Below are 13,881 nucleotides of genomic sequence, written 5' to 3'. Positions count from 1 at the left end.
CCATGAATTCTGCATCCCGTTTTATTCTATTAGTGTGACCTCATGAGCGTGACCAAGCATGATAAACTTGTGTATTGAACTGGTCGAACCATCGGATGATACTAATTAATGTGCAATTGAGGGAATAAATACTTGAAATATTTAATCAATGAATCATAAATAATTATAAAAATGAATATGATTTTAATTCAAAACTTTAAGATTTAAATTTGAGTCTTTTTTTTACTTATAGTGTTTAACTTTCTCATTTATATCCAATATAAGATTTTATCTCACATTTATAATTCAATAAATTTAAAAGTCTTAACTTGTGTAAAAATTTAACTTTTGACTAAGAAACGAGTTAACCTAACAACGGATTTAAAAATTAAAAAGACTTGTCATGAAACTGACAAGTTAACCAAAGTAAAATCCATAATATTTCGCACTATTGCAAATACATTTTTATGATTTACTCAACATAATTAGTAAGGATTCATAATTTATTAAAAAACCTAAAATTGCAATTACTTAAAAATACATTTTTTTGTTTGAAGAAATAATTTTTTTTATACAGAATCTCTAAATATGTTTTTTAATGTAATTTTACGTTTTAAGTTAGTTTAATTGTTAACTTTTACCAAACATTCTTTAATTAACATGTCTAGGCTTGCTTCTGTTAATCTAAAGCAGAAACGGAATGTAATGGATAAACTATGCCTAAGTTTGAAGAGAGTCCAAATATGTCGATGGCCCAAGCACAAATTTTAATTGGAAACGTTAATTCAGCTCATGGCCATTTTTTTTTTATAAACCATATATAATCGTTCTTAATAAATAGACATTTCCTTACATTTTAATTGGTATGATACAGTAAATTTTTCCAAAATTCTCTGAATTAAACTGGAGTTGTCTGCATAAATAAATTGTAGAAAAAGAAACTGTAGCCATGTAGGTTGACTGGTGTATTATATAGTATTATATTTAAAAAATAAAACAAACATTAATGTCATGTGCTGCGATAGCTCAGTTGGTTAGAGCATGTGACTCTGTACCACAGGGTCGAAAGTTCAAGTCTTCCTTTTAGCGCTTATTTTTTTTTTTACCAGTTCTATAAATTAAAAGGAGTTGTGCTCCCTTGCGACTTGTGAATCAATCATTCTATTAAAGCATGGGAAGCGTGGTAGAAAGCAGAGAATGGTACTTAGCTGCATATTCCCCTCACGGTGTACCAAATTCCGATAATCTGAAACTCCGCACCGTCGCTCTCTCATTATCCTCTGATTCAATCCCCGACGGCCACGTGTCCCTCCAGATCCTCTTTCTCTCCGTAGACCCCTACCTTCGCACCAGACTCACCGGCACCCTCGACGGTCTTTACATTCAGCAATATCCACTCAACGAGGTACTATAATAACATAACATAATATATATTTGTATTGAATTTTTCAGTTAGATAATAATTATTTTGGATTAATTTTAGGTGATTACAGCATATGGAGTTGGCAGGGTAATAGGATCTAAAGACAGCAAGTACACGGAGGGTGATCTTATTTTAACTCCTTCTGCGCCAGTGGCTGAGTACTGTATCTTACCCTCCTCTCGTGTAATTCGAAAAATTGACGCTGCTAGTGGAATTTCGCTGCCGGATTATCTAAGTGCCTTAGGTATTTATGCTCAATTAAGAACATTCATTCCATTCCTTGCAAGTAATTAGTAAATAATTTTAATTATATTTTAGGTCTTGTTAAGTTATTCGATTAAGATTATAGAAAAACTTCAAATAGATTGTAAATAACACAGTTTTTCTTTTCTTTTAATAGAAGTATTTTTAGTTTATTATATATGTGATGCGTGCAGGGGTGCCAGGGTTTGCGGCGTGGGTGGGTATAGTGGTTCTGGGAGACCCAAAGCCTGGTTCGAATGTGTTCATATCTGCTGCGTCCGGTGCGGTTGGTATGAGTGCTGGCCAGTTAGCTAAGATTCGAGGTTGTAGGGTCATCGGAAGCACTGGCTCCGACGAAAAGGTAAACTTTACTGAAATGCTTTTTTTTTTAAAAAACTTTTATTATTATTATGTCCACCAGCACGTGCATCACGGGAGCTCCTCTTTTTCCTGTACAGAAAATGAATGCTATTATCTTCATTATTGCATCTGAAAAAAGAAAATGATTCAATTTTCAATTAAATTTCTGAAATAAGTATTATTGAAAATAAATCTTTACATGATCAACACAATTGTTCTTTGGTTTGGACCGTTGGGATTCATTTTTTTCTCCACGTGATCTGGTCAATTTCCACGTTAAAAAAACTCAATTAAAAGGATGAAATCTTGTACATTTTTCTATGCTTTTTTTGTGGTTATCATTAATTGTGAATTTTTCCGTCGTTCAGCTATTTCCTTTTTAAAGGCTCTTCGTCATCTTTCAAATTTGAGGAAACGAAGCCCCACTTACCTGCCCAGGCCTATTTGCTGGCCCCGTACTATATAGACTATAGTACTGTCGTCAAATTGGGCCTGTTAGGTGGCCACACTCACTTTGAATTGAATCTGTCTGGGCTATATCGTCATAAATTTAATTTAAAAATATTAAAATAATTGGTTTGAAGAAAATTGATGTTATAAAAAGAATAAGATTGTTTAGAAATGATATTAAAAGAAAATTTTCGTAAAGGAAAAACTAGTGTAAAGAATTTTTAATCTGTCATGTTACAAGTCATCATATATGATTATTTTATTGATTTGTTTACTAACTAAGTCATAGCTATAAATTGATTTGATTAGTTGACAATATATTTTTTTATGCAGGACATAAAAATTAAATTGTATTACTTTTATTTGAATGATGAAATAGAGTTATTTTTATCATGTAAATATAGTTATATTTAAATATAATTTATAGGCATCAGACTTAGAATCAGTTTCATCAATAAAATAGTTAAAAAAATTGCTCCTTTTGAAATCAATTTTATTTTGCGAGAAAAAAAGTTCTACTTCAACTTGATCATATTGCCTAGAAACGTGCTTTTTTATTAAAATGTTAATATTTGCATGCTGTGAGCCGTCAAATATGATTAGAGTAATGATACACAAATATCTGTCTATTTTAAACATCCCATCAACATCTTTTATATTTTATCTTTTTTTATTTTTTTATCCAATCATAAATCTTATTATACCTATATTTTTCATAATTTGTCATGTAGGTGATCGTATTTTTGAGCCAGATAGAGTTGGATCAGTGATTAGTTATACAGTAAAATCAATTTTTTCCACCATAACACACATTCTAATGAAAGATTTATGATTAAAATTGATTTAGACACATATTTCCAACAGTATTTAGTAATTCAATATTAAATTTATTAAAATCAATTCTATCTAGCTAACTTTAAAACAAACAAATCCTAAATTGTGGGCTGATAATGTTACTATTTCGAACAAGCTTTTTATGTGATGTGTATCAAGTGAAACTAGTCCACTAGTTCAACTTTCTTATTCAATTTGATAATTTACCATTACATCATTAATATAATACTACTAGTTAGCACGTACATAATATGTACATGAAATTCTTTACAATATAATATTTTTATACTAATCTAATTTTCTTTTAATAGATAATGTAAAATATTTCTTGATTTTATTTTATTATTTTTACTTTTAAATATTTTTTTGACAACTTTTTAAACTTCATTATACATAATATTTAAAACCATATGTTTTAGGTAAATATCGTGTGGCTAAATGCATTAGACATTTCATGGCACGTCGGGTTTGAGAAAAACCAAATCAAAATACAAAGTTAAATTTGAATTGATTTAAGTCTGGCCTGACACAGCCATAAGGGCAGAAGCGTGTAGAGAAACAATATATATTTAATGGTATTATGATTAAATATAAATAGTAACATTTTTATCCCCTTTCCTTAACTTTCTAGGCTTTCATATTACTTTCAACTTATAGCTCAATGGTTGGTTTCTGATCAGGTGAAGCTCATTAAAGAGGAATTTGGGTATGATGATGGATTCAACTACAATAAGGAATCAGATTTTGATGCCGCTTTAAGCAAGTAATACAGTACTCTCAATTTGATTCTTCAAAGTTATGTGTCATCATGTTAGGTTCTTTTTAATTGTCATTAAATTAATCTTATTTTCTTTTTTTACTACTTTAGTTTTCAAAGATGACTTTGTCATCAAATTATTATTTAAAAAATTTAACTTGTCACCAAATTAGTGTCTCAAAATTCTTTTTGTTATCACTTTAGTCCTCTATCATGATTAATAAGGTGATACTCTAGATTTTTTTTTCAAGATTTAATTTGTCACCAAATTATATCTTTAATTTTTTTTTTACCATTTTTAATTGTATTCTTTAAGGAGTAATATAATGGTATTTAAATTAAAAAAAAAACTAGTTGTTGACATATTAATTCTTTAAATGATTAATTTTGTTAAAATCTTTGAAAGATTGATATATTGACATTTTGTTTCTTTGAGTAATTTGGTGACAATGTTTGAAGGACTATCGCATATACTTCAAAGGAAAAACTTGATGGTTTTCTCCATTCTTCCTACTAAGACTGCCACCATAAGGCACCCTGTTACCTCTCAGATGACTGTTTATTTCTTAAGACAGCAATGTAAAGATGTAGGGTATGATAATAGCAAGGCAAATTGAAATAGAATATGTATATTATTATTTCATTGATCCTTTGCATGATATATATAATACATGTACAAGAATGTTCTATACCAATTCTAAGGCATGACAGACGTGATCCATAATCAGTGGCATCTGATTTATTCTATGCATTATAAGGTAAATAAATATAGAATCAAGGTAACATAGGAAAGTAAATATATACACAGCATATTTGCAATCATGTAGAAGATATTTCCTAATACTCCCCCTCAAGTTGGTGAGTGAATATCGTGAAGTCCCAACTTGTTGCGCAATGTCACAAATTGATCTTTTCCCAAAGTTTTTGTAAACACATCTGCTAGCTGGAATTTTGTTGGCACATAAGAAGGATTGATCATCCCAGCTTGTAGTTTTTCCCGTACTATATGACAATCAATTTCAATATGTTTTGTACGCTCATGAAATACAGGATTCGCCGCAATGTGTAGAGCTGCCTGGTTGTCACAGAATAATGGTGTTGGAGCATCTTGTGGGACTTTTAAATCTTGTAATATGAACCGTAGCCAGGTCAACTCCAAGCATGTATTAGCCATAGCTCGATATTCAGATTCGGCTGATGATCTAGAGACGACAACTTGCTTCTTAGACTTCCATGAGATGAGAGAATTTCCAAGGAAAAAGCAAAATCCTGTAACAGATTTTCTAGTGGCATGACAACTTCCCCAATCTGAATCACAAAAAGCCTTTAAGGTAAGGTCATTAGCAGATGAAAATAGTAAGCCCTGTCCAGGTGTGCCTTTGATGTATCTGAGGACTCTCAATGCAGCATCCCAGTGAGGCTTTCTTGGCTCATGCATGAATTGACTCAATGTTTGGACAGAATATACAATGTCAGGTCTTGTGACAGTAAGGTAAATTAACCTACCAACAAGCCTTCTATATTTGGTTGGATCATTTAGTACCACTCCATCTGTGGGAGTTAGTTTCAAATTTTGTTCCATTGGAAATTTATCAGGGCGAGCGCCTGTCAGTCCCGAATCTTGCAAAATGTCTAGAGCATATTTTCTTTGAGACATGAAGATACCTTCTTTGGAACGAGAAAACTCAATGCCCAAAAAATATTTCAAATCTCCAAGATCTTTGATACGGAAACGCTTGAGAAGAAACTCTTTAAGGCGTTTCATTTCTTGAAGATCGTTGCCCGTGAGAAGTATGTCATCAACATAAATAAGAACAATTGTGAGTGAAGTACCTTGAGATTTGATGAAGAGGGAGTAGTCAGCCTTTGATTGTTGATAACCAGCCTTTTGAATGGCTTCAGAAAAAGTAGAGAACCAGTTTCTTGATGCTTGTTTGAGTCCATAGAGTGACTTATTGAGCCGACATACAACGTTCTCCCCCTGTCGGCGAAGACCAGGTGGAGGCTCCATGTACACTAACTCATGCAAATCGCCATGAAGAAAGGCGTTTTGCACATCTAATTGGTGTATGAACCAATTACGAGCAGCTGCAACAGTGAGAAGACAACGAAGAGTAGTGACCTTGGCAGTAGGGGAAAAGGTTTCTTGATAGTCAATGCCTTCAACTTGAGTATATCCCTTAGCAACAAGGCGTGCCTTATAGCGCTCTATCGTGCCATCAGATTTGTACTTTATTTTGTATACCCATTTGCAACCAATGGGCTTATGACCAGAAGGAAGAGGTACAAGGCTCCATGTGTTATTTTGTTCTAATGCTTCTAATTCTGCATTCATTGCATCTTGCCAATGTGGATCATGGACAGCTTGATCATAGGACTGTGGTTCTGTGTGGGCTGTAATGTTAGCTAAAAAAGCACAATGTGAAGAAGAAATGCGTGAATATGAAAGGTAATGTGAAAGAGGATACCGAGTACCTGACCCAGAAGTTGGCTCTGAGGGAGATTTATTGACTTGTGTGGACATGTGGTAGTCTTTATGCCATATCGGGGGGTTCTTGTCACGGAGAGACTGCCGAACTTGGGGAATGGAGGGAGTTGGAGTGTTTGAAGTGTGGGAAGTAGGTAGAGTTGGTTCAACTATAGGTGAGGCAGCGGAAGATGTTTCGGTAGTTAGGTGTGAAGGATAATTTGGCTCATGTGCAGAAGGTATACCAGTTTGTTGTGATTGATGATGAGATGGAGAAGGCCAATCATCAATGGCCTCATATGAAGGATGAGATGAAGTTAGGTTGGGTTCAGATGTGTTTGGAATGGAAGGAAAATTGGTTTCGCAAAATTTGACATCACGACTCACAAAGAAAGTCTTTGTCTCAGGATCATAAATTTTATAACCTTTTTGACCAGTAGGATATCCAACAAAGATACCCCTTTTTGCACGAGGATCAAATTTATGTGTAGGTTGGACAATAGTAGCATAACATAAGCAACCAAACACTCTCAAGTGATCAAATGATGGTGGCTTATTGTATAATAATTCAAAAGGTGATTTGTTGGATAACAATAGGGATGGCAAACGATTTATAAGGTAAACAGCAGTTAATACACATTCTCCCCAAAATGCAAGAGGTAGATGAGAATGAAATAGTAATGCTCGTGCCACAACTAGAATATGACGATGCTTGCGTTCTACAACTCCATTTTGTTGTGGTGTGTAAACGCAAGTTCGTTGATATTCTATCCCATGAGATTGAAAGAATTCTCTCATGGACATGAATTCAGAACCATTGTCAACTCTAATTGCTTTAACAGTAGCTTGAAATTGGGTATAAGCAAAATTAATGAAGGATTTCAAAATATTTTGAGAATCTGATTTGTATCGCATAAGAAATACCCATGTGCATCTTGTAAAATCATCGACAATAGTTAAAAAAAAACGTGCCCTTGAATGTGTGGGGACTTTATGAGGACCCCAAATATCACAATGTAATAAATCAAAAGGAGCATGAGTTGATATAGTGCTTAAAGGAAAAGGAAATCTAGTCTGTTTAGCCATAGGGCAAACATTACAATTATTCTCAAAAGATATGTTGTTTGGAGACAATAAAGGAGAACATAATTTGAGGCGAGATGTAGATGGGTGTCCAAGACGCATGTGCCATATGTTTGAGGGCTGAGAAACTTGATGAGAGACATGTATTTTTTGTAATGGAGACATGTAATAAAGACCACCACATTGTTCACCCGAGCCAATCGTCTTCCCCATAGCCAAGTCCTGCAACACACAAAAGTCAGGAAACAAAATGACACAACAATTTAGAGATTTGGTGAGCTTGCTAACAGACATCAAGTTTAACCGAAATGAAGGAACACACAAAACATTTTTTAAGGTTATATTGGAATTGAATGACATGTCTCCAATAGATGTGATTGGAGCAGAAGACCCAGTAGGTAAATTGACAGAAGGTATGGATGGAAATTTTGTTTCAGAGAGAAATGTAGAATCAGATGTGATATGATCGGTAGCTCCACTGTCCAAAATCCAAGGCTTGGTGAATACAGAATTAATTGAGGCATTAGAGAAAAGAGACAGACCTGCAGCATTTGCATGAGCATTGCTATTACCAGAGGTATTGTTTGGAGACATCATATTCAATGCGCGGGCAAGTTGCTGAAGCTGTTCTGCAGATAGCTCAAGTGCATTTTTGGAAGAATCTGCTGCATTGGCAGCAGAGAAAGTCCTAGGTGCAGTGCTTCGAGGCCCTTGTTGTCGCTGTTGTGATTGGATGTGCTTGTTGCTTTGAGTTCCTGTGTTGTAAGTCCCATTTTTAATTCTGCATCGATCCTCTGTGTGCCCGTTTTTATTGCAAAAATCGCAATAAAATTTTAGAGTCCGACAATTGCTAATTGTATGGCCATCTCTATTGCAGTGCTCACAGTGTTTGTCTTTGACAAATTTGTTGGAGAGGCTGTCTGGATGACTATGGATTGCAGCGGCAATGGAGAAATTCTCCGTTGTTTCGGAAGTCATCTGGCGCTGTGTCTCATCTTGAATGACTAGAGAGTAGGCCTGTCGCACATTGGGTAATGGTGACATCATGAGAATGTTGGTGCGAACAGTGCTGTAGGTATCATTAAGACCCATGAGAAATTGCATCAAGCGATCTTCTTCCCTTTGTTCATCATGTGCTTTCATCTGGTTGCAAGTAGGAAGAGTGCGGTATGTTTCTAATTCATCCCAAAGGCCTTTGATTTTTGTAAAGTACGTTGAGGCAGCCATGGTGCCTTGGGATATAGAGGCTAAGGACTTTTGAATCCGATATATTGCTGGAGCATTCTTTTGTGAGAACTGATCTTTAAAATCTTCCCAAACCTGATGTGCAGTCTTGGCATGAATGACTCCCTTGGCTAAATTGGGTTCTACAGAATGGGTGAGCCATGATAAAATCATGCTGTTACACCGATTCCATAGGGCATGCTCTGCAGATTGATCTACTGCTGATGGTGCTTTGATGGATCCATTGATAAAGCCTATTTTGTTTTTGGCTGTGAGGGCATGGATCATCGATATACTCCATGATGGGTAATTGGTGCCATTCAGTTTTATTGGGACAAGCAAATGACCAGGGTGATCTGAAGGATGGATATAGTATGGATTTGAGGAATCCATATTAGAACTGTTGTTATTTGAATTGTTGCTACTGCTATTTGGTTGTTTTTGAGGTGAATTTTTTGATGGTATTTCATTTTCTAGATCGTGCTCTGATGCCATCTTAAGACAGCAATGTAAAGATGTAGGGTATGATAATAGCAAGGCAAATTGAAATAGAATATGTATATTATTATTTCATTGATCCTTTGCATGATATATATAATACATGTACAAGAATGTTCTATACCAATTCTAAGGCATGACAGACGTGATCCATAATCAGTGGCATCTGATTTATTCTATGCATTATAAGGTAAATAAATATAGAATCAAGGTAACATAGGAAAGTAAATATATACACAGCATATTTGCAATCATGTAGAAGATATTTCCTAATATTATTAAGTATAAATTTGCACCTAAAAGATTGACATAAATTTGCATTCTCAGAAGGATATATTATACTATATAACTATTTAGTTGTTTGAATGAAGTTTTCTAAGATTTCATCTGTAATGTGCAGATACTTTCCCGATGGCATTGATGTCTACCTTGATAATGTTGGCGGTAAAATGCTCGAATCTGTACTTAACCATGTCAACAAGTATGCAAGGATACCACTTTGCGGGATGATATCTCAATATAATAAGGTGAATTGGGGCTATATATAGTACCCTTCGTTACTTAAATACATACATGGATTTATTTAGATAATTAAATAACTTAACTAAGTACTATTAAATAAGAATGTTCATTGTAAGAGAATTTATATTGTTATGTTCAATAAGCTTATTTTATTAATCTTCATTATAAAACCACTAGAGCAAATTAAAAGAAAAATTAAATATTTGAGGGCCATGGGTGACATTTTATAGATTTTGCCAAACACTTTCGTGGGTACTTTTATTATAAGGCTAGATAAACTTCCATAGAGCTTGATATGAAAGTCATATTTTTGCTTAACTCAACAAGTTATCTAGGTAAGTTGATAGGATGGGTCTAGAAAGATCCTAATAGGTGACTTTTAACACTAAATAACCTAGACATTATTCTTTTAATATTTTTTGTTTTTATTTTATTTTCCTAAAAATACTAAATGATGACACATGTATGGTTGTCATCCATTAGAGTTACTATTTAATGTAAAGTCTGCACACTATTGAAGTATCAGTGAAAAATCTGAGTTGTTCTATTTTATCTTCTTTATAGTTTTCTTTGTAGCTTTAATGGTAGCTTGATGGAATAGCATCTTGAGTCTATCATAACTTTTGGTTTTTCAATTACTAATAATAGTCAATGTTGGAGCAGGTTTGGACTGAAAGAGAAGGCGTGAGGAATCTTTTGAATATGGTGGGCAAGGAGGTGAGGATGGAGGGTTTTATGCTGGAATCGTATTGGCATCGTTTTGAAGATTTTGCTAAAGAAATGGAAGGATACATAAAAGAGGGCAAGGTTACGTCCAAGAATAAAATAAACATTGGAATCGAGAGCTTTTTGGATAGCTTGGCCTCCTTGTTCTCTAGCTCTAATATTGGAAAAGTTGTTGTTCAAGTTAATAAGGCCTAGTAATGTGCTTGATCTTGATCTCAATAATATTTCAGCACCAGATATTGAACTCTCTTCCATATTTCTGTCCTTTATTGTAAACTCGTCTAAGAAGGAATATGCACGTAATAATTGTTGTATTTTATATATTTAATTTAATGTTCTTCTATAAAAAAAAATTCATTAAATGTTATCGAGATCATTTGATATATATTTAATTTAATTATATGATATTATAAGAATATTTTTTCAATTTTTTTAATAAAAAATTATAATTATATAATTTATATATTAAATTTGACCCGTGCAATACATATGGGTTAATTAAATACTGGTTACCATTAATTCTCTAACTAATTTTATATAAATCCTGGACTACGTCAGAAAATAGATTTAGCGGATATATAATTTAAATTTCGTTAAAATTATAAGATAAAAAATGTTAATGAAAATTAATACTAGTAATGAAATAAAACAGTTAATCATTTTTCATATTATTTATTTAATATTTGATCAATATATTTTTCATTGAAGGATGATTTAAATATGTTTAAATTATTTAGGATTAAATAATTTTTTTAATTCCTATCAAATTTTAGATTTTGAGTTTTGTTTATTCTTAGAATTTTTTTTGAATTTTTAGTTTGTCAGCTTATTTTTATCGCTTATAATTAGTTTTTATGAAGTTAAACTATCGTATTTATTGCCAATTTTTAGTTAATGCGGACTAAAGGCAATAAAACAAGGGACTAGTTTTGCCATTAAATTTACAGATTCAAAACTAGTTTCGCCTCTCATTTCATGACATATCTTGATGTTGAAGTGAAAGAAAATGGTTTGATTAAAAAATATATTTAGACTTTTAGTTTGCAACTGAACTAAATACAACCCATTTTAATGTTGGTGTCATACAGATACTTTGTAAGAAAAAAAAGAAACATTAATAAGTAGTTTTCTTTTTCCTTTTTAATATTTCGTTAACACCCCAACTGCTTTGAAGTTAATACTATTAAGGATGAGAGTGGAAACCCACTTAATAAATTTATGAAGACTTTTCCCCCACAAAAATATAGGTAAAACAAGCACACCAAAATTAATATGGTTTAATTCAAGCAGGAACCAGTGCTAAAATTATTATGAACATGTTTGGGATTGCTCACTATATCCTCTACCTGACATGTAACAAATTAATTGTACCACCCCTACACTTGTGGTTGACCTGTAATCTATAAAAAAAATATAGCTTTTCCTTATGAGTAAAAATATATGATAAATCAGAGGCATTTATGGGTTTTCATGAATTTGATTGGTTTGAATATATAATAAAATTAAATCTAAACCCATCAGGTTATGGTAAAAAGCAAATTATTATATTTTTCTAAGTTTTTCTTTTTCTACTTATTATCTTTTTTATATATTTTTGAAAGGTAAAAATATTTCTTATTCTTCAATTAATTATTATTTAATTTATTTAATATTTTTTCCTATTATCACTTTACACATTTCATTACTTTATTTATCTAAAATACAATAAAAAATACATAATAAACTTGACCAAATTAAAACTTAGTTGGATGGATATGATCAGTAAGTTATTGCAAATTTTCTTGTATTCAGTTCCAATAAATAAATAAAAACTACACTGATAATAGGTAATACTAGACTTACTTTTTACACAATTTTTTAACATATTTATAAACTAAACTAATTTTTTTTTAAATAAAGGATCAAAATAAATCTTAAACAAATAACCAACTTATTAAGTATAAAAAAATATCATTAATCACAAGGAGAAACTTTTTTGGTTATTATCAAGGCACGTATCAATTAATTGTATATATGATAATAATAAAAATTGTAATATGATCTATATTCTTTTAAAGGTTGATTGATAATATATGCTTTAAATATATATATATATATATATATATATATATATATATATATATATATATATATATCACATTATAAAAACAATTATTTTAGTAAACTAATCTCATAATATAATCGCCCTTAGTCATGTACTAATTATTTGTTAAAAAATCCTTTATCTATTTATGTTTTTTTAGTTTACTCCTGAAAAAATGTGAGACCAACATTTTCAGTCGCTATATGAAGACATTTGATCCCTAATATACTCAGTAACAAAATAGAATTGGCTGCAACACTTTTATGTTAATGACTGATGTTTCAGTTACTAAGTTATAATTGACTTTGGTCGCAATTTTAATCTCTAACTAGATGACAAATTACATTTAAATAAGAAATAAATAGATCCAAATTTTTCTCGGTCGTTATGTTTATCATGACCAAGTTATATTAGTCAGTGAATGACTTTGTTTCACAATCTCTTTTCTCACTTTCTTCACTAATTTTTTTCTTTATTTATAGTGAAGATTGCCATCAACTATAATAAATAAACTCTCTTAGAAGTTGAAACAAAAACAACTTTCAATGCATCCATTCAACTAAGGTTCATCTAGTAAAATGCAATCTTTCACTTTGCATTTAAGCCACCTAAACCTTAGTGATAAAAATTCAATTTCCAATATGCATATACCTTATCTTTTGGCTTGAAACTTTACAAGGTGGGACGAGTAGGGATATAAAAGAGGCGGTTTAAAATTTTAATACCCATTCACATCCCCGTCAAATTTTATCAGGTTTGGATATATCTATGAGTAACCCATTATAATCTTTTTTATAATTTTAATTTACAGATATTTTTGTAAATAAATTATATATTAAGTTTGTAATTATATTTTAATTCAAAAAATATATAAATATAATGAACAATAAAGAAATTAAAGATAAAAATTAAGAATTCAATTATATTTTTAGTTAAATGTATATTTTTAAGTTTGTTATTTAGTTATTTAACTATTAAGCTAATTTATTTATATTTTTAAAAATTATAATAATAAAATATTTAATATAAACTATGTATATATATTTTGTGAAAAGTAATTATAAAATAAATGTGATGGTGGCATGGGATTTGTATCTATACCCATATTTCGATTAAAGCATATATTTTTCATTAAAGTCAGGGTGAGTTCGAGGCTACTGGCATGAGATTTTTTGTCATGCTTAGGACCAAAGCTTGTAAAAATACTCAGAGTTCCATTAGTAAGCCAAAGG

At 31.6% G+C, this 13,881-nt stretch overlaps 1 protein-coding gene and 1 long non-coding RNA gene across 2 annotated transcripts; both read left to right on the top strand.

Annotated features, from left to right (window-relative positions):
- The first annotated feature begins 1,087 nt into the window (after positions 1-1,087).
- LOC114380447 (2-alkenal reductase (NADP(+)-dependent)-like) lies at positions 1,088-10,933 on the top strand. Its single transcript, XM_028339515.1, has 6 exons — positions 1,088-1,384; positions 1,463-1,646; positions 1,840-2,006; positions 3,970-4,052; positions 9,719-9,845; positions 10,504-10,933. The coding sequence occupies exons 1-6, from the start codon at positions 1,151-1,153 to the stop codon at positions 10,759-10,761; spliced, it is 1,053 nt and encodes a 350-aa protein (XP_028195316.1). The 5' UTR covers positions 1,088-1,150; the 3' UTR covers positions 10,762-10,933.
- On the top strand, positions 4,420-9,474 carry LOC114380448. The gene is made up of 2 exons (XR_003659715.1): positions 4,420-5,538; positions 5,643-9,474. It is a non-coding gene; the product is annotated as an uncharacterized LOC114380448 (long non-coding RNA).
- Positions 10,934-13,881: the final 2,948 nt, after the last annotated feature.

Source organism: Glycine soja, chromosome 12 (genome assembly GCF_004193775.1).
Source record: "Glycine soja cultivar W05 chromosome 12, ASM419377v2, whole genome shotgun sequence".
In the NCBI taxonomy this organism is placed as follows: domain Eukaryota; kingdom Viridiplantae; phylum Streptophyta; class Magnoliopsida; order Fabales; family Fabaceae; genus Glycine; species Glycine soja.
The sequence above is the reverse complement of the archived record's forward strand: the minus strand, read 5'-3'. Positions and strand labels throughout refer to the sequence as shown.

Excerpts from the sequence above, each read along its gene's own strand:
- LOC114380447 (XM_028339515.1), top strand. The coding sequence starts at position 1,151 with ATGGGAAGCGTGGTAGAAAGCAGAGAATGGTACTTAGCTGCATATTCC. Across the intron at positions 2,007-3,969 it reads GCACTGGCTCCGACGAAAAG|GTGAAGCTCATTAAAGAGGA; the intron begins GTAAACTTTACT and ends GTTTCTGATCAG. Across the intron at positions 9,846-10,503 it reads TGATATCTCAATATAATAAG|GTTTGGACTGAAAGAGAAGG; the intron begins GTGAATTGGGGC and ends ATGTTGGAGCAG.